This window comes from Phoxinus phoxinus, assembly GCF_949152265.1.
Source record: "Phoxinus phoxinus genome assembly, chromosome: 19".
In the NCBI taxonomy this organism is placed as follows: domain Eukaryota; kingdom Metazoa; phylum Chordata; class Actinopteri; order Cypriniformes; family Leuciscidae; genus Phoxinus; species Phoxinus phoxinus.
Genome location: NC_136894.1, coordinates 31,749,809 through 31,767,882, shown reverse-complemented (window position 1 = coordinate 31,767,882; position 18,074 = coordinate 31,749,809). Strand labels below are relative to the sequence as shown.

The 18,074-nt window shown below is 46.3% G+C and overlaps 1 protein-coding gene across 1 annotated transcript; it reads right to left on the bottom strand.

Annotated features, from left to right (window-relative positions):
* Nucleotides 1–295: 295 nt before the first annotated feature.
* LOC306987249 (4-galactosyl-N-acetylglucosaminide 3-alpha-L-fucosyltransferase 9-like) lies at nt 296–17,797 on the bottom strand. Its single transcript, XM_079591360.1, has 2 exons — nt 17,601–17,797; nt 296–3,263 (listed from the first exon to the last, which is right to left on the bottom strand). Exon 2 carries the CDS (start codon nt 3,251–3,253, stop codon nt 2,075–2,077), a length of 1,179 nt encoding a protein of 392 aa, XP_079447486.1. The 5' UTR covers nt 3,254–3,263; nt 17,601–17,797; the 3' UTR covers nt 296–2,074.
* Between the last annotated feature and the right edge of the window lie 277 nt (nt 17,798–18,074).

Genomic DNA, 18,074 nt, shown 5'->3' with positions numbered 1-18,074 from the left:
AGTTGAAGTGGCAACATGTTCTTAACACATTAAATGAGTTAAACACTTAACACATTTAACTCTGCAATCAAGATAACAAGTCTTCGCCTTCTCAGCTATAAATAAAAGTAAGATAATGGCTTAAGTCGTCCTCGGTAACTACAGCAACACACACACACTCTGTGGTTTATTTGAGCGTTGCAAGGAGGGTTGTGCTACCCAGAGAGAGCTATGCAGTTTTGCATTAGTATTTCCATTGATCTCAATAGCAGTTTTTCAGATAGGACAGACACCCACAAATAATAGCTCTCCAGTAAAAGCAAACTTTACTTTAATGACAAGAGCAACGAGGATAATTCAGTAGGCCTTCATATGCACAAAACAAATGTGTGTAAATCATTTATTTATAATGTCGAACCGACAAATTGCATTGAAAAGAATGGTTTAATCTTACATCTTTGTTTTGCTAAAATGTTCCCTTCATTGCAGTTTGCTTTGTATAAAAACTTTATATAAGACTGACATGGGGCTGCTTGATTATGGCATAAATCATAATCATGATTATTTAGGTCAATATTGTATTATTTAACATGATTATGAAATAAAGTAATTTATTTAACAAAAAAAATAACAAAAAAATAGCAAACAATAGTGCAAATATAACAGAAAAATTATACAAATGAAACAAACAGTGCTTTAAGTTTTTTCATTCAACTCTGTAAGTATTCAGCTACCTTGACCAGATATTGAATAATCAAATGTAAAATATAAACAGCATAGTCTCCACTGTAAAGCACGTCACGTTACATGGTTTTACTGATTCGCGTGTTAAGTCGGGGCTTTTAAGGAGTGAAAACGCACCGCTGTAAAGAAAAGGAACGGAATGGGGCACAATTATCATTTTATCTCGATTATCGCATTTTCATAATAGTTGGAAGCCGAAATCGATTAATTGCACCGCCTTACTATAGCCGCGTTTCCACCGCAGAAACTATCTCCAAGAACTCTGGACTTTGGGCTGGTACTCAGTGTGTTTGACCGCAGGAACCAGGGTCTAAATAAAGTAAATTTCTCCGGGTAAAAATGTCCCCTTCAGAAAGTCTCTGCTTACGAGCTAATACTTTATCAAAGTTCAGGAACTTTCGGGGGTGGGACTTGGGCGTTGAACATGCTGATTAGTTGAGTTTATGATTTGATTGGTTGATTTTGATTGGTTGACTCTACGCAGCATTTCATTTCAACCACCATTTTGAAAAAATGTGTTGTGGTGAGAGCAGTGGTACATCCCCGGACTAATGTGCCTAATCTTCACGGTACTTTATGGCGCTTTTGCACAACACAGTACCAGCTCGGCCCGCCTTGACTCGACTCGCCTTTGTTTGGTTTTCCACTGTGTAAAAGTTGTACCGGTACCTGCTTCCAGGTACTTTTTTTCGTATCGCCTCCGACGAGGTTCTGAGCGAGCCGAGACGAGCTGAGGCGATACTAAAATGTGACGTGAAAACACGGCAGACTGCTGATTGGTCAGAGAGAATCGTCACTATTCACACACTAGCCAGACGGAGTATCCTGAATAACCCCGACATTTTTAAATAGTTTGGCCAGAGATTGCGTGATATACCCATTACTAATATTATGTAAAACAGCATACACTCGATTTCCTCCATTGTCCTGTGTGTGTGGGTAGTGGGTGTGTGTCGCGTCGCTATGATGACCAGGTACTATTGTAGAGGTACGATCTGCAATGGAAAACGGAGCGAAAAGCCGAGTTGAGCTGGTACTGGTAATGGAAAAGCGCCATTAGACCGCAGTGGAGCATGCAATGGGGCTGGGGGGGGGGAAGTTCCTGGGACAAATTGTTCTGGGTAATTTTGGTGGAAACGCAGTTTATGACATTAATGTTTCTTGCTAAATTATGCTGGTCAAGAAATCAAGAATTAATTGTCAGAAAGAGAACTCGAAATCAATCAAGCATCTGTTTTCTTTATTTTAACTTTTTTTAAAACTTTTTTATAGTGTATCCCTCACAGCCAAGTTCTCGTCCATAACGAAAAAGGGCATCTGCTATGACTGAGTCTATTGATAACATCAGTTGTCAACCCCAGTACCAGCTGTTGAGATCATTAACTACTCTATAGTTCTTGTTTCTTCTGATGTGATCGCAAGCCCGACAGGCGTGCTCAAGACCAAAGAAGGATCCACTTGCAACAAGATGTTCCCTCCAGGTGAAGTACTGCCTGTACAAATCATCATTTTGGTCCAGAAGCTTGAGATGTTCAGCTAGTTCTTTGGGGGAGGTGAAGTCATGCACATGGATAAAGGCACTTCCGGGTATGAATTCCTCGTAGTTCTTTCTGGGTGGGCCGAGGACCACGGGAACAGTGCCGAGGGATAGAGGGTTGTACAGTTTTTCTGTAATGTAGTCTTTATGGATGGAGTTCTCAAAGGACAGGTAGAATTTACAGCTGGACACCACATCTGAATAATGTTGATCACTAATGCGCCTGTTGAAGTGATTTCCGTAGGTTTCTATACTAATGTGTTCTGTTAACTCTGTATAGTATTTTGAGCGCTCATAGTTTGAGTTCCAGTTACTTACAATCCAGCAAACAAGTTTATTCTTATGCGGGATTTCATCATGTTTCTTTCCACCACTTTCCACTGAGATTCTCCCGTAAGGGACCATGATGTCTGAATCTTGTCTGTAAGTTGCCGTCAGATTAAACAGATTGTTTAGATTTGAACGCTGTCCTGAATTGCTGGGAGATTCCATGTTCATCCAGACCCATTTCTGGAATGGAGGTCGTGGCAGTTTCGGCATGTTGGACAAGTCCCCATTGATGTCTCTGTGATGAAAAAAAATGCCATGTGCTCTATTAAACTGACTCCTGTCGGCTGTCAAGTGGCAGCCGTGGATGTCGTACATTGAACTACAGAGTCCTAAATCAAACGGTTGCCCAAAAGGAAACATCCAGATCAGGAGAATGGTGTCTAGATCGTCTCCCTGCGATGAAGGCGCTTCTGTTTGTGTTAACTGGTGTCTGACAGAGGTGAAGTTTACTATACAGGTGTTGTTCACTAGTTGGATTTGATCTGGCATCTTAAGAGCGTTGATGCAGATGTTTCCGCAGACTTCATGTTTGGGAACGGCTGGACAGTTTAACCAGTTTACTGTCGGCTCATAGTACATGTAGAATATTGCTGAGAAAAATGTCATCAAAGCCACTGCGATGAAGAGGTTCTTACAGCATCTGGAGGAGTTTTGGGACTCCATCTTTGGCCTTCTGTGGAGAGAGCATAAGTAAGTGCTAAGTAAGAATATATTTTTTCATAACCCATGAAAGGCTACTTAAAGGCACATGATTTCAAGGACACAGATATAACCCAGGTTTTTTAATGGAACTTTTTAGGGTTACCTTTAAAGTATTAATGGTCATGAAGTAATTAAAAACAGATTTGGAGATCAACAAATTGGATGTTTATAAGACTAGTTACTACAGGGGCCTGTTTCAATAAGGAGGTTCAACCAACTCTGAGTTAAAACTTGAACTCTGAGTTGACTTACCCTGAGATGGGAAACTCTGAGTTTTCGGTTACAGAACAGCTGAAATTAGTTAGTTCAATCAACTCTAAGTTGACTGACTCTGAGTTGAGCGTGTGCACCATAACTATAAAAAGCCATTATCAATGGAGCGCAGATATTATGAGTCACCATGGCAACAGCACCAGACACAAAGAGGAATTACTGTTATACAGTGTTGGGTGTAAGTAATTACCAAGTAATCTAAATATTGTAATTTAATTAAAGGAATTACTCTTAATTCTTCTGTAATTTAAAATAAAATCTGATGTATTATAATTAGCCTACATTAAATAGGCTACTGCATAGACTATAGAACAATTCTGTATAAAACAATAGTGGATTTAACATACATTTTTAAAAGGTATATTTTGAATGTAACTGTCAGGGTTTGAAACACGGAGAGAGATGACGTAAGTTGTAAACACACTTTTATTGAACAATGCAGTTGCGGACACACAGTGGAATGGTAAGTGAGACAGTCTATGGCAAATATGGAGAGTCTTAGCTGAATGATTGATTCCGTGATGTGTATTCAGGTGTGGATCCAGGAGAGGGAGTTGAAGAGAAGGAGCCTTGATGACTGGACTGAGACGAGACGATGGGATCCGAGGAGGAATGCAGGTAAGCTCGGGTAAGTAGCGGGTTAGCATAGGAGAGTGTTCACGGTGGGTCTGTGGTCAAGTAATGACGAGATCAGACAACGGAGGTGAGGTGAATACTGGGTATTAAAGGGAACTGGTGATGAGTCACAGGTGATGGGAATCAGTAATCAGGGGAGTGTGAACGGGTGATTGAAGGAGTGGGAGGAGTCAGTGATGATCTGGGAGGTAATGGAGAGTGATGTGAAGGTGGAATCCTGACAGTACCCCCCCCTCCCGAAGCGGCTCTTGACGCCTGTGAAGGATGCTGTCGGCGGCGAGGTCTACCCCGACCTCTGGGTGCTGGTCGATTGGGATGTTCCTCGTGAAACTGGGAAAGGAGAGTGGGATCCATTACGTCGTCGCGCAGCACCCAAGAACGTTCCTCCGGCCCGTAATCCTCCCAGTCAATGAGGTACTCGAGACGGGGACCTCGCCGCCTGGAGTCCAAGATGGAACGGATCCTATAGATGGGCTCATCCTCCACAGGCACCGGAGGAGGAGGAGGTACGTCAATGGCAGGTGTATCTGAAGGAAGAGGAAGGACAGGGTCAACGTACGGTTTTAACAATGACACATGGAAGGATGGTGAGATGCGATACTGCCTTGGGAGTGTAAGTCTGTAGGTGACCTCGTTCAACTGCCTCTCGATGGGGAAAGGTCCAATGAATCGAGGACTCAGCTTACGACATGGCAACTTGAGACGAATGTCCCTGGTGGACAACCACACCTTCTGCCCAGGCTGATAAGAGGGAGTTGGTAGTCTTCGACGATCAGCCTGGGTCTTGTGTCTCCTTATTGCCTGTTGGAGATGAACGTGAGCTGAGTCCCATACCCCCTCGCTCTGCTGGAACCAGAAGTCGACAGCTGGAACCTCAGATAACTCCCCAGACCAGGGGAACAGAGGAGGTTGGTAACCGAGAATGCATTGGAAGGGAGTAAGACCAGTGGTGCTTTGTCGGAGAGAGTTTTGAGCATACTCAGCCCAGGGAAGGTAACGGTTCCAGCTGTCCTGGTACTGGTGGCAGTAGGTCCTTAGGAAGCGACCGATTTCCTGGATCTTGCGCTCAGTCTGGCCATTGGTCTGAGGATGGTATCCGGAAGAGAGACTGACAGTGACCCCGAGGAGCTGAAAGAAGGCACGCCAAACTCTGGAGATGAATTGGGGACCTCTGTCAGAGACGATGTCCTCCGGGATTCCGAAGTTACGAAAGACTCCCTGGAAGAGGGCTTCGGCGGTTTCCAGAGCAGTCGGCAGTCCTGGTAGAGGGATTAATTTACAGCCCTTAGAGAAACGATCAACGACTACAAGTACCGTGGTGAAACCATCAGATGGAGGAAGGTCGGTCATGAAGTCGATACCGATATGGGACCAAGGACGCTGAGGAATCGGAAGGGGCACCAATTTACCCTCTGGCAGTCTCCTCGGGGTGTTGACAATGGCGCAGACTGAACAACCCTTGACGAACCTTGTTACATCCTCGGAGATGGTTGGCCACCAGTACCGTTGACGGAGAAGCGAGAGGGTACGCTTGCTACCCGGATGTCCAGAGCCCGGTACGGAGTGAGCTGAGTCCAGAAGAGGAGTTCTTAGATGTTCCGGTACAAAGGTACTCCCTTCTGGACCTCCCGGCGGAGCAGGATGGAGACGGTTTTCTTGGTGGATCTGATTGTCAATGTCCCACACAATCGGACTGAGAAATAAGGCTGGAGGGAGGATAGGCACAGGTTCACTATCTTCGTGAGGGACTTGATGAATTCTGGAAAGAGCATCAGCTCTACAATTCTTGCTGCCTGGACGATATGACACCTTGAAGTCGAATCGAGTGAAGAAGAGGGCCCAACGGGCTTGTCTCGGATTTAGTCTACGAGCTTCTCGTAGATACTCCAGGTTTCGATGATCCGTGATGACCTCAAACGGATGGTTAGCTCCCTCCAGCCAGTGTCTCCATTCCTCCAGGGCTAACTTAATAGCCAGTAGCTCACGATTCCCGATATCGTAGTTTAACTCCGCCGGGGCAAGCTTTTTGGAGAAGAAGGCACATGGATGAAGTACGGAGAGATCCCCCTGCCGCTGAGACAAAACGGCCCCCACTCCTGAGGATGAAGCATCGACTTCCACGATGAATGGTAGATCAGGATTAGGGTGAGTGAGTATTGGAGCAGAAGAGAAGGCTTCCTTGAGCGACTGAAAGGCCTGTAGAGCCGCAGGTGATAAGGACAGAGACTTGGGCCGACCCTTCAGAGCAGTGGTAAGTGGAGAGCTGAGTTGACTGTAATCTTGAATGAAACGTCGATAGAAGTTGGCAAATCCTAGGAAGCGCTGGAGTTCCTTTACAGTAGATGGTAAGGGCCAGTTTAGAATGGTCTCCACCTTCCTCTGGTCCATCTGGATTCCATCTTGGCTGATGATATAACCGAGGAATTGAACAGTAGTGATGTTAAACTCACACTTCTCCAGTTTGAGGAAAAGCTGATGCTCGCGTAGTTTCTGGAGCACTTGAACGACATGATGATGATGTTCAGCCTGGGAAGATGAGTATATAAGTATATCGTCGATGTAGACGATCACGAAGCGATTGAGGAAGGGGCGAAGGATCTCATTCATATACCCCTGGAATACTGCTGGAGCATTTGACAGTCCGAAGGGCATCACCTGATATTCATAGTGACCGGAGGGAGTCACGAAGGCGGTCTTCCATTCATCTCCGTGGCGGATACGGATGAGGTTATAGGCGCTTCGAAGGTCTAACTTGGAGAAGATTTGGGCGCCTCGGAGCTGTTCCAGAGCAGCCGGGACCAGAGGAAGAGGATACCGAAACTTCACTGTCTGAGAGTTAAGCTGACGGTAATCGATGCACGGCCGTAAGCCTCCGTCCTTCTTGGCCACGAAGAAGAAGCTCGAAGCGGCAGGGGAGATAGATGGTCGGATGAACTCTTGCTGTAATGCCTCTTCTACGTACTCCTCCATGGCCTTCTGTTCCGGGATGGACAAAGGATAGATACGGCCCTTAGGTAGAGTTGGATCGGGTAGCAAGTCGATTGCGCAGTCCCATGGTCGATGTGGTGGTAATTTGGTGGCCAGCGCCTTACTAAATACGTCCTGGAACGCCCGGTACTCCACTGGAATTTCATACTGACGTTGAGTCTCAGGGCTCTCCACAGAAGTGGAATGCAGTGACACTTCTGAGACATCAGACGAGGATGGAGGGATAATATCCGAAGAAACTTCTGAGGAAGGACTCTCTATTTCAGCGGATGACGGAGAAGGGGTAACCTTGGTGATAGTGGTTAGACAGGAAGAATGACAGTCCGAACCCCATTGGAGGATTTCACCGGTCTTCCAGTGGAGATGGGGTTGATGTTGTATTAACCACGGGCGTCCCAGGATGATTTCGGCTGTAGACTCCTCCAGCACCATAAAAGAGATCTCCTCAGTGTGTAAGCATCCAATCTGCAGAGTTAACATGGGAGAACTGTAACGGATTCGACCCCTTCCTAGCGGTTTACCTTGGATGGTATGAATAGCGAGATCGTACTCAAGTCGTTTCTTGTTCAGATTCATCTTCTGGAGACATTGGGAGGAGATGAAGTTTCCCGCGGAACCGGAGTCAATGAGGGCTTGTACGGGGAAACAGAATTTAGGGGTTATTAGATGGACTTGAGTTTTGATAAGATGTTCGACGCTAGGAGGATGGTAGATTGAGCTTACCGCAAGGCGCGGAGGTCGAATGGGGCAGCTGTTGAGTAGATGTTTGTCAGAAGCACAATATAGACAGAGATGGGCTTGCATTCTTCGTTGTCGTTCAGAACGGGTTAGTCGAGAAGAATCAATTTCCATAGGAATAGGTGCTGGAGGAGTAAGATGAGCAGGTTGGGACGCCGGGGGCGGAGGAAGTGCAGTGGGTATATTGACGTCACAAGCAGTTAGTAGTTGAGAGACTCTGATAGTTTTCTGAATGAGCGCTTCTATGCCCATGACGTCATCGTAAACCACGACCAGCTGACGGATCTTCGGAGTTAATCCTTGACGATATGCAGTAATTAAAGCGGGTTCGTTCCATCCACTAGCAGCAGCGAGGGTTCTGAATCGAAGGGAATATTCAGTCACCGAAGAACGGCCTTGTTTTAGATGGAACAGCTGATCGTGGATAGAGAGGGAAGCCACGGACTGTCCAAACACATCCCTAAAGTGTTGAATAAAATCCTTGCATACACGAATGGTCGGAGAATTGGAATTCCAAAGAGATTGAGCCCACTGGAGGGCGGAACCGGTGAGTAACGAGATGATGAAAGCCACGCGGGCGGCGTCATTATGGAATTGTTGTTCATTCATAGTGAAATATAAAGATACCTGGAGGAGGAACCCACTGCAATCCTCCGCCTCGCCGGAGTAAGGCGCTGGTTTGGCCATGGGACTGGAAGAGGCAGTGAACGAAGCAGCGGGTGAATGCGGAAGTGGATCCGGGGATGGACTGGTTGAAGCAGACGCTGATGCGGTGGGCACTGGGTGAGGAACAGCGTCTCGTGTATCCGATTGCATGTTGTTGGTCTGATCTTCTGTCAGGGTTTGAAACACGGAGAGAGATGACGTAAGTTGTAAACACACTTTTATTGAACAATGCAGTTGCGGACACACAGTGGAATGGTAAGTGAGACAGTCTATGGCAAATATGGAGAGTCTTAGCTGAATGATTGATTCCGTGATGTGTATTCAGGTGTGGATCCAGGAGAGGGAGTTGAAGAGAAGGAGCCTTGATGACTGGACTGAGACGAGACGATGGGATCCGAGGAGGAATGCAGGTAAGCTCGGGTAAGTAGCGGGTTAGCATAGGAGAGTGTTCACGGTGGGTCTGTGGTCAAGTAATGACGAGATCAGACAACGGAGGTGAGGTGAATACTGGCTATTAAAGGGAACTGGTGATGAGTCACAGGTGATGGGAATCAGTAATCAGGGGAGTGTGAACGGGTGATTGAAGGAGTGGGAGGAGTCAGTGATGATCTGGGAGGTAATGGAGAGTGATGTGAAGGTGGAATCCTGACAGTAACCTTCTCCCTCTACACACTTTGGTCAATTCAAGAATAATTCATGCATTTGTATATTGTTAATTTGAAAGCATTAGAAGTGCAGTTTCATGTCTCTCCTCGTTGTATTGTTCAAGTGGTTGAGGTTGATATGGGACTTAGTAATTAATAATAAGTAGACCAATACTTTCTAAAGATAGTAATTATTACATTAATCTAATTACACTGTTGAAGATGTCATTTGTAGTAGTAATTAATAACTATTTTAGAGTAACTTACCCAACTGTTATAATATCAGAGGTGAAACTGGAAGAACAGTTATTCTACCTAATTTTAATTTACATGTAGGCTATGTGCAATCCTGCAGGCATTAAAAGAACGTGGCAGCAGCTGAAAATGAAATATAAAAACATAATTCAATCAGGTAAGGCTTGAGCATATCATGGGTGTAGGCTACCTGACTTTACAAACATTTGACATGTTATTTTTTATATGGGGTATTTTTGATATTTTCATTTATTTTACTTTGGGTTGGGTTTTTCGTTGGTCCCAACAGATTCTGATAATAATATCTAATATCTGTCTTTTGGAGCCTCCTCTCCCAACAGAACCCCAGACAGTTGTAAGTAGCCGACTCAATACACCAGAAATTATGACAAATAGTAGGCCTATTATAAAGTGCTCTCAACCAAATGCTCATCTTCACAGGATGATGGGGATGAAGAAACAGTTTCTGCTGCCAAAGAGAGGCCAGAGGTAATGTTAAATATTAATATAATATTATTAATATAATGTTTATTAATATAACATTATTAATAATAACATTATTAATATAATATATTTATAATATATACCCCCCAGGGTCCATCAACTTCTGGTGCACAGATGAACACACTGCAGTGATTTTCAGTAAATTCCACAGTTTAATTCTGAATTTGTTTAGAACTACATGATGTAACTCTAATCTACTGTATTTTCAGTTGCCAGTTAAGGAGTTATATTCATCTTATAATTATTTTTTTTTTAAACAACAGTAAAAACAGCAATGAATAAATGTACAGAAAGAATGAATGAGGTGTTTAAACACCGCTTCCTCTTTAAAAAAGGGGAGGAGATGGCAAGAAACTCTGGGTTTACCGGAGAAAACCTGCTCCCGACCAGGTTAGGTTCACAGAGTAAGTTGCCATGGTAACTGACTCTGAGTATAAGTTACCTCTCTTTCAGAAACGGGCTTGACTTACTCTGCCTTCTCGGGTTTGATATACCTCCCATTCTGAAACGGAAAACCCAGAGTTTCCCTCATTTCAGGGTTAACATACTCAGAGTTTTCACTTAACCTCCTTTCTGAAACAGGCCCCAGGTTACACATTGAGTTGACAATTGACAAACTTGCTTGTTCTCACTTTTTTTTCTTCAAGATCTGAGGTGAATTATCCATTGGCGCTTTCAGTACAGCTACAAATGGAACAATAAATTATGTACTAAATTATACATTTAGACATTACTGTTGCGCTTAAGAAGCAAAAGCAGTACACGCGTCAATAGCGGAGTGAAACATTGCTGCTTGTATCAGAAACAGAAAATGTATCAGCTTTGGTTGTCTTGTGTCTGAGCACATGCCTCTGTCTCTGTTTGTATTGGCCATGTGCTCCTCTTGTCCAGTTCTTCAGGACTATGGCTAAGGGCCCTTTGAGAACGATGATGCGGCCCTTAAGGATGCTTTTAACCTCTGTCTGGATGATCAGTGGGAGATAGAGCAACTGAGGATTTTGGATTTTTTTTGGAGGATGTTTTCCAATTATCTGCACCACCGCAAGGATTGGCAGATCCTTGCACCTCCAAAGTCCATCTGCAGTGACTACCCAAGTCATCCCAGAGTCAGTCGAGTCCGCTCAAGTCGCCCCAGAGTCAGTCGAGTCCGCTCAAGTCATCCTAGAGTCAGTCGAGTCCGCTCAAGTCATCCCAGAGTCAGTCGAGTCCGCTCAAGTCATCCTAGAGTCAGTCGAGTCCGCTCAAGTCATCCCAGAGTCAGTCGGGTCCGCTCAAGTCGCCCCAGAGTCAGTCGGGTCCGCTCAAGTCATCCCAGAGTCAGTCGGGTCCGCTCGGGTCATCCCAGAGTCAGTCGAGTCCACTCATGTCATCCTAGAGTCAGTCGGGTCCGCTCAGTCGAGTCCGCTCAAGTCATCCTAGAGTCAGTCGAGTCCGCTCAAGTCATCCTAGAGTCGGTCGAGTCCGCTCAAGTCACCCCAGAGTCAGTCGAGTCTGCTCAAGTCGCCCCAGAGTCGGTCGAGTCCGCTCAAGTCGCCCCAGAGTCGGTCGAGTCCGCTTAAGTCATCCCAGAGTCAGTCGAGTCCGCTCAAGTCGTCCCAGAGTCAGTCGAGTCCGCTCAAGTCTACCCAGAGTCAGTCGAGTCCGCTCAAGTCTACCCAGAGTCAGTCGAGTCCGCTCAAGTCGCCCTAGAGTCGGTCGAGTCCGCTCAAGTCGCCCCAGAGTCGGTCGAGTCCGCTCAAGTCATCCCAGAGTCAGTCGAGTCCGCTCAAGTCGCCCCAGAGTCGGTCGAGTCCGCTCAAGTCATCCCAGAGTCAGTCGAGTCCGCTCAAGTCGCCCCAGAGTCGGTCGAGTCCGCTCAAGTCATCCCAGAGTCAGTCGAGTCTGCTCAAGTCGCCCCAGAGTCGGTCGAGTCCGCTCAAGTCGCCCCAGAGTCGGTCGAGTCCGCTCAAGTTGCCCCAGAGTCGGTCGAGTCCGCTCAAGTCGCCCCAGAGTCGGTCGAGTCCGCTCAAGTCATCCCAGAGTCAGTCGAGTCCGCTCAAGTCGCCCCAGAGTCGGTCGAGTCCGCTCAAGTCATCCCAGAGTCAGTCGAGTCTGCTCAAGTCGCCCCAGAGTCGGTCGAGTCCGCTCAAGTCGCCCCAGAGTCGGTCGAGTCCGCTCAAGTTGCCCCAGAGTCGGTCGAGTCCGCTCAAGTCGCCCCAGAGTCGGTCGAGTCCGCTCAAGTCGCCCCAGAGTCGGTCGAGTCCGCTCAAGTCATCCCAGAGTCCGTTGGTTTCGGTTACAGTCTTGTCTCTGTTCAATGTTTTTTTATTTTGTCTTGTGTCTGAGCACATGGCTCTGTCTCTGTTTCGGTTGGCCATGTGCTCCTCTTGTCCTGCTCCCTTGTCTAGTCCTTGTTTGCTTGGGTGTGTTCACATCCGCACTGCTCCCTTTATATTGTGCCCCTTTCCCTCATGACTTTGCTGGTTCTTTGCATTCAGTTTCACTTGTTCCTGGGTTTTTACTCTAGTCAAGTTCCAGTATTTTGCTCCAGTTCTCCCTAACCTCATTTTGTTTCTCTCTAGTTTCCTGCAAGGTTGTAGTTTTGTTTTTTACTCTCCTTTGTTTTTAGGTCCAGTCATGTCTGGTGCTACATCTGCTAGTGCTAGTCTGGTGCCCCATCAAGTCCCATCACCAACTGTCAAGCCCCTGGTTCCCAGAGCCGCTGCCTTGTCTCCATCATTGGCCGTCTTATCTTTGGAGTCTCAACCCTGACCAGCCAAGGGTGCTTCTCAATTCTTATTTGTGCATCCTCGCTTCCTTTCCTTTATACTTGATCACTCGAGCGTCACTTCACAGCGTCATCAGCAGCGCTCAAAGGATCTGCCCTTATGTTGTTAAAGTTTGGTTATTTAAGAAATTTATAATAAATAATAATAAAGCAAGATACCCTGTTGAAATATGTGAGATGTGTGGTTTATATAAACTGCAAAGGTAAAGTATAAATTCAAATTATTGTGACAGATGTGAAGGGGGAGGAGAGTGTGCGTCACGTTTAGTCGATAAACCTCTTCCGCAAAGCAAACACCGTGTATCTCCGCTCACGACTCCTCTGGAAGCGTTCACTCCTCGATCCTCGACTCCTCTGGAAGCGCTGTCACTCGTCACTCCTCGACTCCTCTGGAAGCGTTCACTCCTCGATCCTCGACTTCTCTGGAAGCGCTGTCACTCGTCACTCCTCGCTCACGACTTCTGTGAAAGCGCTCACTCCTCACTCCTCGACTCCTCTGGAAGCGTTCACTCCTCGATCCTCGACTCCTCTGGAAGCGTCACTCCTCGACTCCTCTGGAAGCGTTCACTCCTCGATCCTCGACTCCTCTGGAAGCGCTGTCACTCGTCACTCCTCACTCCTCGACTCCTCTGGAAGCGCTGTCACTCCTCGCTCACGACTCCTCTGGAAGCACTGTCACTCCTCGATCCTCGACTCCTCTGGAAGCGTCACTCCTCGACTCCTCTGGAAGCGTTCACTCCTCGATCCTCGACTCCTCTGGAAGCGCTGTCACTCGTCACTCCTCACTCCTCGACTCCTCTGGAAGCGCTGTCACTCCTCGCTCACGACTCCTCTGGAAGCGCTGTCACTCCTCGATCCTTGACTCCTCTGGAAGCGCTCACTCCTCACCAGAGGTGGAAAGTCCAGGGGTCAGAAATTAAAAGTCCTGCCATATGTTTATTCCACCCATGAACTCAGTCAGCTGATTTCACTAATTAGTTCTATCTCCTGGCTGAAAAACTGTGCTAATTAGCAAATCCAGGTGATTGGAACAAAATACTGAGGAGGACTTTTACTTTCTGAACCTGGACTTTCCACCTCTGCTCCTCACTCCTCGATCCTCGCTCACGACTCCTGTGGAAGCGTTCACTCCTCACTCCTCGCTCACGACTCCTCTGGAAGCGCTGTCACTCCTCGATCCTCGACTCCTCTGGAAGCGCTGTCACTCGTCACTCCTCGACTCCTCTGGAAGCGCTGTCACTCCTCGCTCACGACTCCTCTGGAAGCGCTGTCACTCCTCGATCCTTGACTCCTCTGGAAGCGCTCACTCCTCACCAGAGGTGGAAAGTCCAGGGGTCAGAAAGTAAAAGTCCTGCCATATGTTTATTCCACCCATGAACTCAGTCAGCTGATTTCACTAATTAGTTCTATCTCCTGGCTGAAAAACTGTGCTAATTAGCAAATCCAGGTGATTGGAACAAAATACTGAGGAGGACTTTTACTTTCTGAACCTGGACTTTCCACCTCTGCTCCTCACTCCTCGATCCTCGCTCACGACTCCTGTGGAAGCGTTCACTCCTCACTCCTCGCTCACGACTCCTCTGGAAGCGCTGTCACTCCTCGATCCTCGACTCCTCTGGAAGCGTTCACTCCTCACTCCTCGACTCCTCTGGAAGCGCTGTCACTCCTCGACTCCTCTGGAAGCGCTGTCACTCCTCGACTCTGGAAGCGTTCACTCCTCGCTCACGACTCCTCTGGAAGCGCTGTCACTCCTCGATCCTCGACTCCTCTGGAAGCGTTCACTCCTCGCTCACGACTCCTCTGGAAGCGCTGTCACTCCTCGACTCTGGAAGCGTTCACTCCTCGCTCACGACTCCTCTGGAAGCACTGTCACTCCTCGATCCTCGACTCCTCTGGAAGCGTTCACTCCTCACTCACGACTCCTCTGGAAGCGCTGTCACTCCTCGACTCTGGAAGCGTTCACTCCTCGCTCACGACTCCTCTGGAAGCGCTGTCACTCCTCGATCCTCGACTCCTCTGGAAGCGTTCACTCCTCGCTCACGACTCCTCTGGAAGCGCTGTCACTCCTCGACTCTGGAAGCGTTCACTCCTCGCTCACGACTCCTCTGGAAGCGCTGTCACTCCTCGATCCTCGACTCCTCTGGAAGCGCTGTCACTCCTCGATCCTCGACTTCTCTGGAAGCGTTCACTCCTCACTCCTCGACTCCTCTGGAAGCGCTCACTCCTCACTCCTTGCTCACGACTCCTCTGGAAGTGTTCACTCCTCACTCCTCGACTCCTCTGGAAGCGCTGTCACTCCTCGATCCTCGACTCCTCTGGAAGTGTTCACTCCTCACTCCTCGACTCCTCTGGAAGCGCAGTCACTCCTCGATCCTCGACTCCTCTGGAAGCGCTGTCACTCCTCGATCCTCGACTCCTCTGGAAGTGTTCACTCCTCACTCCTCGACTCCTCTGGAAGCGCTGTCACTCCTCAATCCTCGACTCCTCTGGAAGCGCTGTCACTCCTCGATCCTCGACTCCTCTGGAAGTGTTCACTCCTCGACTCCTCTGGAAGTGTTCACTCCTCGATCCTCGACTCCTCTGGAAGCGTTCACTCCTCACTCACGACTCCTCTGGAAGCGCTGTCACTCCTCGACTCTGGAAGCGTTCACTCCTCGCTCACGACTCCTCTGGAAGCGCTGTCACTCCTCGATCCTCGACTCCTCTGGAAGCGTTCACTCCTCGCTCACGACTCCTCTGGAAGCGCTGTCACTCCTCGACTCTGGAAGCGTTCACTCCTCGCTCACGACTCCTCTGGAAGCGCTGTCACTCCTCGATCCTCGACTCCTCTGGAAGCGCTGTCACTCCTCGATCCTCGACTTCTCTGGAAGTGTTCACTCCTCACTCCTCGACTCCTCTGGAAGCGCTCACTCCTCACTCCTTGCTCACGACTCCTCTGGAAGTGTTCACTCCTCACTCCTCGACTCCTCTGGAAGCGCTGTCACTCCTCGATCCTCGACTCCTCTGGAAGTGTTCACTCCTCACTCCTCGACTCCTCTGGAAGCGCAGTCACTCCTCGATCCTCGACTCCTCTGGAAGCGCTGTCACTCCTCGATCCTCGACTCCTCTGGAAGTGTTCACTCCTCACTCCTCGACTCCTCTGGAAGCGCTGTCACTCCTCAATCCTCGACTCCTCTGGAAGCGCTGTCACTCCTCGATCCTCGACTCCTCTGGAAGTGTTCACTCCTCACTCCTCGACTCCTCTGGAAGCGCTGTCACTCCTCGATCCTCGACTCCTCTGGAAGCGCTCACTCCTCACTCCTCGATCCTCGACTCCTCAGTTAGAGAATCGAGAAGTCCTTCAAGATGGCTGAGCTCGATCGGTTTCCGGGTCACAGACTTGAGGAGGGGTTTTTTGAGCAGCACCTGCAGTTCTCCTGTCGTGTGCACTTCCCTACCGTTTGTCCTGTCAATAATTAGTTTTCGCTAATCTCTGCGTTTGGTCTCTCTCGTTCAGAATTCCTGACAGTTATTAATGTAGGCATGTATTAAATGAGTGAATTTGTTATTATAAATGAGCAGTTTTTGTGCATTTTGTGCATTTATACAAAATGTGTTTAGGCTACTGTTTTTATTTTATTTTATAACAAATACCACAGACACGATATAGTTACTTTTTCGTAGTAAGGTCGTGCCATACCATAGCCTACATGAGTTTTCCAGTGGTTATCATGATCTACAAATATATGATGCTATGGAAGAACAATTTTAATAAGAGTAGAGTTCTAACTCAGTCAAAGTATTTAAGTTGTACCCTATAAAAGTTGTTAATTTGTACAGATTATTAATGTTTTGTTAATGAAAATAAATGTACATCCGCATCTCAGGGGTCATTTACACGACACCGTTTTCAACTAAAAACAGATTTTTTTTAAAGTTTTGGCCATTCATTTATAATGGTGTTTTGTTGGCGTTACTTACAGTAGCAAATGTGTAAAACCAAACTTTTAAAAAAAGATTCCAAAGTGCAATTTTCTGAAACCGATACCGACATGCACGTGTGTTAGGAGCGAGTGTTCTGTAAAAGAATGCATATGTGCGCTGGTGTGTAGTCTTTTCTTACAAAATGACCACCAACTGCTGACCTGGCATTTTAAGTCGTTTTTGCAGATCTGTGTGAACAATGATTTCTTTTTAAATATGTTGTCATCTGTACAAAAATAAAACTTTTCCATTTTTACTACATTGTTGTCGTGTAAACACCTCAAGCTACTGTGAAATATGCAGTTCCAAGAGAAAAAAAACATGTAATATAATAAATAATAGTATCATTAATAATTAATTATTGTTGATGCTACCAAACCAGATGGTGCCACCGTATTGGTGCTACTGTAAGTTTCAGCCCTGACATGAATCATTTTAATTTCCACATAATTTGCTACTCAAGAAATATTTCTTGAAAACAGTTTTTGCTGCTTCATATTTTTGTGGAAACCATCACATAAATTCTTTAAGTATTCTTTGATTAATATAAATTTTAAAAAAGCAACATTAATCTTTTGTTACATTATAAGCGTATTTATTGTCACATTTGATCAGTGCATCCTTGGGTGAATAAGTAATCATTTATTATTACAGTAATTATTTATTTTATTTCTAGCACCTTTAAGTCAGACTTGATTCATATGATGTTTAAAGTGATGTGGATTCAAATCAGATTCAGTTTTGTTCACATTAAATGTGCATTAATTATCCCTAATGAAGAAAGGGTCCTTCAGAGTTACAGTAAATCTGATGATATTTATGAGGGTTTAGTATTAAATGAGGAGCGTATACATAAAAACTAATGGAGACTCACCTGTGGTGTCCTGTCAGATAATCCCACTGTATTAAACCATCTTTCCTTATAATCCCACACGATCACAAGTAGCCTACAAGTTCTTTGCCTTTAGCTTTTATACTTCATAAATACAGATAATAATGCTGTAATTGTCAATGAGTGATAGAAAGATTTACAATAATCTTCTCAACTCTTAATCCCTCCCACAGCTCTGCATCACGTTCACCACAGACGAGATGACACGCAACAACTGCTAAAACTAACAACTGTCCGCAGTAATATTAAATATTACAGAATCAGCCTAAATCCATCATTATTTAATTGTCTTTTGCATTTAATTTGTATCACGTTCACTCTGCTTATGTTTGTAAAATGAAAGTTTTTTTTATTTATTTTTTTACTTATACTTATTTGTGTGTGTTTGGGACTACATGAATAATGAATGCATTAACTGAAACTCTGTCGTGGATGTGTTGGTGTGTGTGTTTCTCA

What these genes read in the sequence shown, in the direction of transcription:
- LOC306987249 (XM_079591360.1), bottom strand. Translation starts at nt 3,253, where the DNA reads ATGGAGTCCCAAAACTCCTCCAGATGCTGTAAGAACCTCTTCATCGCA.